The 10,805-nt window shown below is 51.9% G+C and overlaps 1 protein-coding gene across 1 annotated transcript in view; it reads left to right on the top strand.

The window, feature by feature from the left end:
• Positions 1-9,886, top strand: part of tle3b (TLE family member 3, transcriptional corepressor b) — a 26,323-nt gene extending 16,437 nt beyond the window's left edge. The window contains 13 exon segments of the mRNA XM_048262681.1: positions 2,703-2,822; positions 3,219-3,269; positions 3,580-3,732; positions 4,496-4,628; positions 4,753-4,925; positions 5,517-5,593; positions 5,964-6,213; positions 6,876-6,919; positions 6,921-7,124; positions 7,261-7,408; positions 7,757-7,907; positions 8,218-8,294; positions 8,782-9,886. Coding sequence (XP_048118638.1) covers positions 2,703-2,822; positions 3,219-3,269; positions 3,580-3,732; positions 4,496-4,628; positions 4,753-4,925; positions 5,517-5,593; positions 5,964-6,213; positions 6,876-6,919; positions 6,921-7,124; positions 7,261-7,408; positions 7,757-7,907; positions 8,218-8,294; positions 8,782-8,889 — 1,689 coding nt within the window. The 3' untranslated portion in view covers positions 8,890-9,886.
• Positions 9,887-10,805: the final 919 nt, after the last annotated feature.

Raw genomic sequence — 10,805 nt, 5'->3', positions numbered from 1 at the left:
ACTGGAATTCATCCGCTAAAGTAGAACACACAAAATTTGTATTGGGTAAGCCATTTTTAAATAAAATAATGAATGGGAGATGAAGTCTGCAAAATAAGCCTGCGCCTGTCTAATCCAGGTGGAAAATGACTTAAATCATAGGCCAAGGATTAGCAGCTCTATAATTTCATCACAATTAAAAAAGACTTTGACTCTCCGTCTTAAAGGATTTAGCGCCATCCAACCCCCCCTCTGCACCCCCCCCTACCTCCGCCCACCCCCTCCGTAACCGGATCATTTTTTCTCACTCTGTTTCTCTTCCCCAACCTCTCTTCCTGTTTTCCTCTCTTTTTCTCCCTCTCTTTGGCCTCCAGTGCACATTTATGAACACACATGCAGAATTGTTTTCCGCCCAACCACACCCCCAAGCCTTGTCGTTTATTAGACAGCCTTCTCCCTGATGCCGCTGCAACGTTGCAGTGAGATTGTGTTTCAATTAAACAGGGTCGCATGAATGGCTGCACTCATCTCTGAAGGAAAAAAGGACGCTACACAGATTAGCGGTGCAGTAAATCCATTCTACACCCCCCCCCCCCCCATCTCCACCCGTCATCCCTTCCTGTGGTACCGGGTCATCTGATAGCGCCGTGGCGGCTTTGGTTATGAAGGCCCGTTAAGCGCGTCTTTAAAGGTCAGCCTTAATGGGGCGGACAGTCAGCCGGAGGGCTAGACCAGCAGACTGGCTGGCCGGCCCTTTCACTTCTGTCTGACGCTTCTCTGTGGAGAGCGGTCTGGGGGGGTGGCCAAGACTGCCGTGCTGTGCTCTCACAATGGCAACATTCATGTACATATTTAGAGTGTCGGCGCAGCAGCTTAAAGAGTCAGGAAGGCTCCAGTTCCTTTGTGCTGCCTCCAAGAAAACAGAGCGCTGCCTAGAAAACACTTCCGAAGGCTCCTGAACGCAGCCCAACCACATCCTCACATCCTCCTTTTCAACTCTGAGGGTTTGGAGTCATCCCTCCCCCCACCTCTCACGCTCTCTCTCGCTCTCGCTCTCTCTCTCTCTCTCTCTCTCTCTCCTCTCTCTCTCTCTCTCTCCCTCTCTCTCCCTCTCTCTCTCTCTCTCTCTCTCTCTCTCTCTCTCTCTCTCTCTCTTCTTTCCTCCTCCCCCCTTCTTTGATCCTGGCGGGTTGTCAGGTTTCTTTGGCGAGAGGGAGTGTGTATTAAGCGTTAGCTGATGTTGGCACACAGGCTGAGCTCCTGGCTTCAGCGCCCTGGCACTGGTGCCCACCCCAACCCCAGCGCCTCAGCCTCACCTTAGAAATGGTGCCAGCCTGCCTGGGCATGTCGTCAGTGGGCACCTTGCTCCGCCACTGCAACAATGCTGTCCTGCCCAGCCTGCTAGATACACCCCATTCCTCATCTCTCTGTACCCCCTCCCCTCCCCCACACTTTACCTCAATCATTCTTTACTTCTCCACCTCACTCTAACTCACTGCACTTGCTCTCTTTCTCTCTCCCTCACCTCCCTCCCTCTCTTAATGTGTGTGTTTCTTTTTCACTCTCACTCTCCCCTCCCCCCATCCCCACCTCTGTCCTGTGGAAACCCACCAAGAGCAATAAAAGCCCTGAGTGGGCTTGGCATGGAGCCAAGAAGCGAGGGGGAGAGTGAGGGAGGGAGGGATGGGAAGAGAGAAAGAGAGAGAGAGAGAGAGAGGGAGGGAGAGGGGCAGTGCACACTGACACTCCTGTGGCCATTCGTTCAGGTCCAGCGCTGCGAGAGAAAGGCCCGCTGTTGGCTTTTTTTTTTTTCTTTCTGGGGTTCAGTGTGTGGGGGGCAGGCCCTGGAAGGAGCTGGCAGGGCTGGCTGTTTTGGGAATGGGGTCCTGGGGTCTGAGGTCTGACATTGAAGGGGAAAGCAAGCTGTCCTCTGCCTGGTTAACTCTCAGGGAGCGGGCTTGTTGGCTTTGGTCAGCTTGTTGTGATGTGATGTGGTTGGGGCTGTTTTTCTTTTTTCTTTCTTTTTTCAGCCTTCTTTCCTTCTCTCCTCTCCTCTCCTCTCCTCTCCTCTCCTCTCCTCTCTGTGCCCACCTGCCCCTGTCGAGGTTTGAGTTGTCTGGTCTGTCCAGTTGGCATGGATCTGTCCATAAAAGCCCCGCCCGTACTGCTGCGGCGGGCTTCGGCTTCGGCACAGTTTGTCAGACTGTTTGAAGTGTGAGCAGAGCTGTGCTGTGTTCTCTGTGTGTGCGAGTGTGTGGGAGAGCGCTCTTTGGGACTCAGTTTGCTCAGCTGCCCCTGGCCTGCTCTGCTTCATTGCCCTGGATTCACTGGGTGCCCAGTCCCCACACACACACACACACACACACACATACACACACCTCCCCCTTCTTCCCCCCGCTTCCCCGATGGCCCCATGCCTTCCAGGCCTGGCTGATCCAACATGGCTCCTGACTTACCCCCCTCCCCACACACACACACACACAGACACACACACACACACACACACACACACCCTGTCCAGTTGTGTTTGCATTTCGTGAGCACGGGGGATTTGCAGACATGTCTCATTTAAGGCCTCTGCTTGTGAGGCGCTCGTTCGCTTGCTAGCCCGCTACCTCAGATATGAATGTTTAACAGCTACACACACACTTGGAACAGTTGTCATGTTGGCTGTAGCAGAGACAGCATCCTGATGTCTCCCTCCCCCCCCCTTGTGGTTGCAGAATAATTCCGTATCCCCGTCAGACAGCCTGAGAGCCAACGAGAAGCACCGAGGGTCGTCTGACTACAGCCTGGACTCCAAGAAGCGCAAAGTGGAGGAGAAGGACAGCATGAGCAGATATGTGAGTGGTCACTTCACCCGCCATTTTACTCCAGCGTCAGTCTTTTATTTATTCGAGCTATTTCAATGTGAATCGTACCATGAATGCATTGATGCTGCCTAACAGAACATCCAGCGCAAGTATAGTTATATACTTTAATAATTTCTATATGCTATTTTATGCACATATTTAAATTGTGGGTGTGCAGTGAATCATCTGTTTCTCCCGCACCCGCAAACGCACCTCTCATCCCGCCCACTCCCGTATAGAGCTTTTAAAACGTGTCCAGGGCCGCACTCTTGCGACCTATGACCTCTAACCCCCACACACACACACACACACACCCCAAACTGAGTACACACATCCCGCACTGATTCTGTCAACCTGAGGATTAATAGCATCGTTGTGTTTTAACAGGACAGCGACGGGGACAAGAGTGACGATCTGGTAGTGGACGTGTCCAACGAGGTGAGGGATACGCCCCAGCCTTAGGTGTTTTTGTGTGTGTGTGAGAGATTTGTGTGCTTAGCGTAGCATAATGCCATTTGATGTAATCTCTATGCATATTAATTACACTGAGAGCTGTTAAGACTTTGTCAGGGATTAGTATGGAAAGGGCACAGTCCATGAGCGAACATCTGCTGCAGAAATCCTCCGATCTGCTGACAGCTCTACAGTGTGTGTGTGTGTGTGTGTGTGTGTGTGTGTTGATATGCTGTGCATGACCTACATGTCCTCACGTCCGTTGGTTCTTAACTCTTGCCCCCCACCGCCCCAGGATCCAGCGACCCCCAGAGTCAGCCCGGCCCACTCCCCTCCAGAGAACGGGCTGGACAAATCGCGAGCCCTGAAGAAGGACGCTCCCAACAGCCCCGCGTCCGTGGCCTCCTCCGGCAGCACCCCCTCCTCCAAAGCCAAGGAGCACTCCCACGTAAGAGCAGCCAGGGCAGGGGGTGTGCGTGTGCGCGTGCGCGTTTGTGTGCGTGAGAAAGAGAAAGCAAATGGTCAATGCAGAGCTGGGGAAGGACTTGTTTGTGTGTGGCGTGTGAGTGCTGAATGTTGTGGGGGTTGGGTGGGTAGAGGGGGGTGGGCTAGTGTAGGGCTGTTTTGAGGGGGTTGGGGGTTGTTGAGGGAGGGGTGGGGGCGGAGGGCTCTGTTGGGAGGGGTGGGGGTTTAGGGCTGTGTGTGTGTGTGGGGGAGGGGGGGGGGGGTGTAGGGCTGTGTTGGTGTGGGGGTGTGCATATTAGGGGCGCCTGCTGACCTGCTCCTTCAATCTCCTTTATGGCTCAGGAATAAATGTCACTTGGTAGCCGGAGCCCAGCTGTAAATAAATCAGTGAATGTCAAAGATGCAGCAGCCGAATCCCGCAGCCGGATCAGCCTCGTCTCCTTGGCTAATATCTCAATGCGCTTAAGCAGGCGGCTCTTTGGGCTCGAGGAAAGATTAAAGCGCAGTGAGGGATGAGGAAGGCTGCCATCTTCTTTGTGGTGCTGATGGGCCGTGGTATAAATAGAGGTTTATGGCCCTGCAGCCGTAATGAGCTGTCAGAATTAGATTGGATTACGTTGAGCTCACACTCAAATTGTCACTCTGGATTTTAACATTTGTGTTATTTAGGATTTTATGTGACATTTTGGTTTTTAAAAAAACAAACATATCCTCATCCCCATTTTTTTTTTTCCCTCTCCCTGCAGAATGACAAGTCCTCCACACCGGGCCTGAAGTCCAACACCCCCACCCCACGCAACGATGCCCCCACCCCCGGAACCAGCACCACCCCTGGGCTGCGGCCCATCCTGGGCAAGCCCCCCGGCATGGAGGCTCTGGGTAACTACCACTGGACAGAGGCGCTTGCCCTCCCGAGCACATCAGCTCAGCCTACCATCTCTCTCTCTCTGTGTTTTTCCGCTGGACTAAGTCGTCCTCTTTGCCCCCGTGTCTTTCCCAGCAGCCCCTGCTCTGCGGACCCCGCTGTCCATCGCCGGCTCATACGCCACCCCCTTTGCCATGATGGGCCACCACGACATGAACGGCTCGCTGACCAGCCCTGGGGTCTACGCCGGCCTGCACATCTCCCCCCAGATGAGCGCTGCTGCCGCGGCTGCCTACGGCCGATCGCCCATGGTGAGCCCTGCCCCACCCCACCCCACCCCTCACACCCATGTCCCCAATCGCCCGATACCCCCCAATGCGGGTGTGCGGGTGTGCCCCCTGAACCCCTTTCTGTGGCTGGCAACTTGCTTTGCATTCCTTTCCTGTTTCAATAATTTACTGTTTCAATATTGCCTTGTTGGTTTGTACTGCGCTCGTTGGCGGCGAGAAGCCTCCGCCTGTAGGCGATCTGCTGTATCTCTGCTAACGGGGAGCTGTTTGAAGTGAGTGCAAAGATAGATAGCTGGAGGACAACCGAGCGGCGTTGTCATGCTCCTGCCTGCCCCTGTGTTTTCTCTAGTTGCCAGGGAGAAGATATGTAGATTAGCTGCTAGAGCCCCCACAGTGTTGGTTCTCTCTCTCTCTCTCTCTCTCTCTCTCTCTCTCTCTCTCTCTCTCTCTCTCTCTCTCTCTCTCTCTCTCTCTCTCTACACACCACCACTAGATGAGATAATAGTTGTGTGCTAGCTGTGTACTCATTATAGCAGTTGTGTGTTTTTTAATTGCTGGGTGAGCGGCTGTAGACCTCAACTAATTGCTATTCTGTCTTTGTGTGTGTCGCAGGCGGGGTTTGATCCACACCCTCACATGAGAGCCCCAGGCCTCCCAACCAGCCTCACCTCCATCTCCGGAGGAAAACCGTAAGTCCCCCCATGACCTTCTCTAAGCAAACACCACACACACACTCACACTTTCACACACCCCAGACTGACCGCTGCTGGCCCCGGCTCTGTCCACGGCTGTAATCTCCCTGTCGTGACGTTTAACTGCTACATTAAAGACATGAGTTAATAAGCTGAGCAGGGTTTTTTTTAATAGTCTTCCCATGTAATTTACTGGCCTAACCTTTACGGTGAATGATCCGGAGGCTCTGGCCCCAGCTTGGTTTTGGGGATCAGATTGGAAAGGTTAAGGCTGGAGCGCTGCCAGCCGAAGTGTGTGTATGTCTGTCTGTGTGTGTGTGTGTGTGTGTCTAAACCTCAGTTTGTGTGTGTGTGTGTCCGCTTGCAGTGCCTACTCCTTCCACGTGAGCGCAGACGGCCAGATGCAGCCAGTGCCCTTTCCCCCAGACGCTCTGATTGGGCCAGGCATCCCGCGCCACGCACGCCAGATCAACACACTGAGCCACGGCGAGGTGGTGTGTGCCGTCACCATTAGCAACCCGACACGCCACGTCTACACCGGCGGCAAGGGCTGCGTCAAGATCTGGGACATCAGCCAGCCGGGCAGCAAGAGCCCCGTCTCCCAGCTCGACTGCCTGGTATGGACACACACACACACTCACACACACACTCACTGTGTCACTGACCTGCAACCCCCTTCCATACATACACACACACACATACATAAGATCAATGCCCTGCAATCCCTTACACACACACACACACACACACACACACCCCATCATACATTCCACACACTCACTAGGACTCTTCCACTTGTGTAAACACACACACACACCCACACACACAACCCAGCGGAGAGTTGAGCCGGGCCTTTTGTTGGGCCACATATTAATCAGACGGCGCGGTCGGCCACTTCCCCTCCCCTCCCTGGACATGGAAAGGGGAGAGAAAGGAGCGTCAGCGCGCTGGCCTTCCGATGGGGGTTTTAATGCCCATATTACAGAGCTATTTAATTCCTCTGAAAGCCTCCGGTGGTATTGATCGTGTTTCGGATGCATCACCCCTGTGGATTAAACCCAGCTCGCTCTCGCTCTCGTGCTCCCTCTCACTATCACTTTCACAACCCCCCCCACCCCCCACACACACACACACACACACACACACACACACACACACACACACACACACCCTCCCTCCCTCCCCATTCCCCCACTGTCCTCTCCTTAAGCTCTCATCCGTTCTGTTGTGGTTAGTGCTCTTCCTCACTCACTCTCCTCTCCCGCCTGCCCACCTGCAGAACCGTGACAACTACATCCGCTCGTGTAAGCTGTTGCGGTTGCCGACGTCAGGCTCATCGGGGGGGGGCGAGGGCACAGCTGACCATCTGGGACCTGGCGTCGCAGACGCCGCGCATCAAGGCCGAGCTGACCAGCTCTGCGCCCGCCTGCTACGCCCTGGCCATCAGCCCCGACGCCAAGGTGTGCTTCTCCTGCTGCAGCGACGGAAACATCGCCGTCTGGGATTTGCACAACCAGACACTCGTCAGGTGAGTGGCCAGAAAGCTGGACCGAGTTGCTGGGAAACAGGAATGGTCTTTTATTTGTTTGTTGTTGACGGTCATTATTGTTGACATGGTTGTTGTTGTTTTTTTATTGAGCACTTGTCATCCCCCTGGCTTGCAGGCAGTTCCAGGGCCACACTGACGGAGCCAGCTGCATCGACATCTCCCACGACGGGACCAAGCTGTGGACGGGCGGCCTGGACAACACTGTCCGCTCCTGGGACCTGAGGGAGGGACGCCAGCTGCAGCAGCACGACTTCACCTCACAGGTGAGGCCTCTCCACATGAAGCAAAGCTTCATATTCCATTAACACAATGATCAGTCATTCATTCAGTCATTCTGTCTTAATTCTTGGAAGTTCAACATGTTGTATTTGGTTTTAATGACTGGAGATGCAACAGTTTCAGAACAGTTTCATTCTGAAATGGCTCATCCTTAACTACAAGATATATATATTTGTGTTTTACTACTTTGTTTAATCTCTCTCTCTCTCTCTCTCTCTCTCTCTCTCTCTCTCTCTCTCTCTCTCTCTCTCTCTCTCTCTCTCTCTCTCTCTCTCTCTCTCTCTCTCTCTCTCTCTCTCTCTCTCTCTCTCTCTGGCTCGCTGTGTGTTTAGATCTTCTCCCTGGGCTACTGTCCGACGGGCGAGTGGCTGGCCGTTGGCATGGAGAGCAGTAACGTGGAGGTTCTCCACCACACCAAGCCAGACAAGTACCAGCTGCACCTCCACGAGAGCTGTGTACTCTCACTCAAGTTTGCCTACTGCGGTAAGGGCACACACACATCCTGCACCCGGCCACAATGTTTGTGGGGTTCACTTTCAGCGAAACTCGACCCTCCCCCTCTCTCTCCCTCCTGTTCTCTCTACTCTCTCTCCCTCTCCTGTTCTCTCTACTCTCTCTCCCTCTCTCTTTACCCCTATCTCTCTTTCTCTCACTGCTGTACTTCCTGCTTTGGGTGAACTGGTGTGTGATGGTAGAAATGGTTATTCGAGGGCAACCTTGAGCGTCATTAGGGGTTAGGCTTGTTTTTCTGGGCACCGTGTGCTGAGTGCATTTTCATTTTCCTTCCGTAAAGGTAAATGGTTCGTGAGCACGGGGAAGGACAATCTACTTAATGCCTGGAGGACCCCCTACGGTGCCAGCATATTCCAGGTACGCCGATCAATACCGCTAATCTGCTGGCTAGCGGAAGTGTGTGCTGAATGTGTTTAGTTTCAAAGGGCACTGACAGGACGAGCGGGGGGGGCTAGGGGAGTTTGAAGCAGTTATAGTGTGACAACAACGTTAGGCTAGCAGGCTGCGTCACTTGGAGTACTGTGGCAATACAAGACACATTAACACCAAACGTGACTTGAGAAACTCACACAGGCCTGGAGTTCATTTTGCATCCTAATTTCACATGTGCAGTCAGTGGGCTCCAGTTATGTGGGTTTATAAGGGACTTTGAGGGCCCATAATGTCAGTGCCCCAGCTGTCAGCTGGTGAGCATCCATCTCATGTTTCTAAGAACATCACAAGTTCTCCTTATTCATCTGCTGTGTGTGTGTGTTTGAGGTTGAGGTTGAGATTGAGTAATGCCTTTAGCACAGCCAAACTAAAAGCTTGACCCTGGCTTTTATCCTCCCATCTCTCTCCACAGTCGAAGGAATCCTCCTCCGTCCTGAGCTGTGACATCTCTGCCGATGACAAGTACATTGTGACGGGCTCTGGTGACAAGAAGGCCACTGTTTACGAGGTGATCTACTAACTCCGAGGCGCCCAGGACTCGAGCCCTCCTTTGGGCTTGGAACAGGGGAGCTGCTTAGACTCCCCTTGCACTCAACTTCTCACACCAGGACCTCCTCTTCCCTCTGCCGTACTATGCCGGACTCACCGCGGGGCACCGGCTAACTTCGGATTGTTGAACCAAGACAGTGATGTCCCTTTGCCTCGCATCTTACAGTGGATTTTGGCTTCAGTCTTCAGTAGAGGCTTGCAGATCTAGCTAACACTTCCACGCCGAGTGCAGCTCCTTTGGCACTAAAGAAGTAAATATTGTCATGCTGTTTTTGAATCATTATTTTTTTGGAGGGGGCGGGGGTCTTCTGGGGTCGATGTTTTTTTCATCTCTGATTCATTACCTTTTTTCTTTTTTTCTTTTTTTTTTTTTTTTTAAACAAAATGAGAATGTTCTGTGATGTAACATGAAGCGGTGCTTCATTTTTAAACCGTGCTCCTTGGACGTCTTGTGAAAAGTGTACATACTGGAGTAATAAAGACATTTTATAAATATATATATTAAATATATATATATTTTCATGTCTGTATACTTGTGATGGTTTTCTTTCTTCCCATCTCCTCAATGCTTGCATAGAAAAGTAGGTTAGACCTTTTTTTTCCAAGCTTTTTTTTTTTTTTGTAAGCACAATCTCCAGACTGACCTTTTCCCGAAATGTCTCTCATGGAAAAAAGGAAAGAAAAAAAAATCACACAAGAACTTCTCTGAGCCGGAACATTTTACGGAGATTGAAATGTCTTTTTTTGGAGACGTCCTTTGGATGTATGCGGAGTGGTGAAAGAAAGGCCCCTGGATACACTCACGCTGCTTCCTGGACTGAGCTTGGGGACCCAGACACACACATATATACACACACTCACACTTACACTTACTTGCGCTGACGCAGGACATGGTCGAGCGAGGGAGGAACTGTCGGGAGACCTTGTAAATGAATCCTTCTCATTAAACGTTAAGTTAACTAACCGTACTACTTGTTTGTGCCCTTTTGCCCTGTTACTTGTATTCTTTGGATATGGAAGTGGGACGTCTGGACTAAATGCAAACTGTTGGGGGGGGGGGGACAGTCCCCCCATCCTGACACCGCCACCCTCTCCCCCGATCCTGCTGGTGTGGAGGACTGCAACACCCTGGTGACCGATTCGACTCACCGATAGAATGCTTTGGCGGGTCTGTCAATCTGATGATGCAGTATAACTGGACTATGGAGCTCGTCCGTGACGGGAGTTAGTGAGTTGCAGGCGGCCTTTCCCTCCGTGGACTTCTCCCTCCTCCCTATCCCACCCCTCCCTCCTCCTCTCTTCCATCTCTGACACTGATTTGTGTAAACAATGTTGTCCAAGAGTGATTGTAGTTTTAATCCAGGCTGTGTTTTCCATTGGGCTGAGCCAACGTTAGGCGTCCGGGCTCGTCAGGCTGCATTGGACTTTGGTGTTCTTGAGTGCCTGAAGCACATGGGGTTTGTGAGGAAAGAGAACCTTTTTTAAATTAAATACGGATATAATATGTGGTGGGGAGGGGATATTCTGGTAAAACAAATTCCTAATCAGGCCTCTGTTAAAGGGTTTCAGCAGCAGGCTTTGAGTCCTGTCCCCTTATCTGCCTTTGTTTCAGTAAGGACCTCTAAAATCACACCAAAGTATGTAGCAAACTGTGTCAGCACTGAAGATGTACAGTTGTTAATAATTCAATAAACTGTTTTTGTAGAAACTCGTCCTTCTCTCTTCCTGCTGGAGCTGCTGTCCCTGTTTTAGAGCTGCAAAACTGGGCTATTATGGGCATGAAACATTTACAGACCATTACACTGAAAGCCATATGACTGTGAAGATCGTCAGTATTATTCTTTTATAAGGCGCAGATGAAAGGACTCTGGTTGAGGACAGGGGTTA

Source organism: Alosa alosa, chromosome 14, assembly GCF_017589495.1.
Source record: "Alosa alosa isolate M-15738 ecotype Scorff River chromosome 14, AALO_Geno_1.1, whole genome shotgun sequence".
Classification (NCBI taxonomy): domain Eukaryota; kingdom Metazoa; phylum Chordata; class Actinopteri; order Clupeiformes; family Clupeidae; genus Alosa; species Alosa alosa.
The sequence above is the reverse complement of the archived record's forward strand: the minus strand, read 5'-3'. Positions and strand labels throughout refer to the sequence as shown.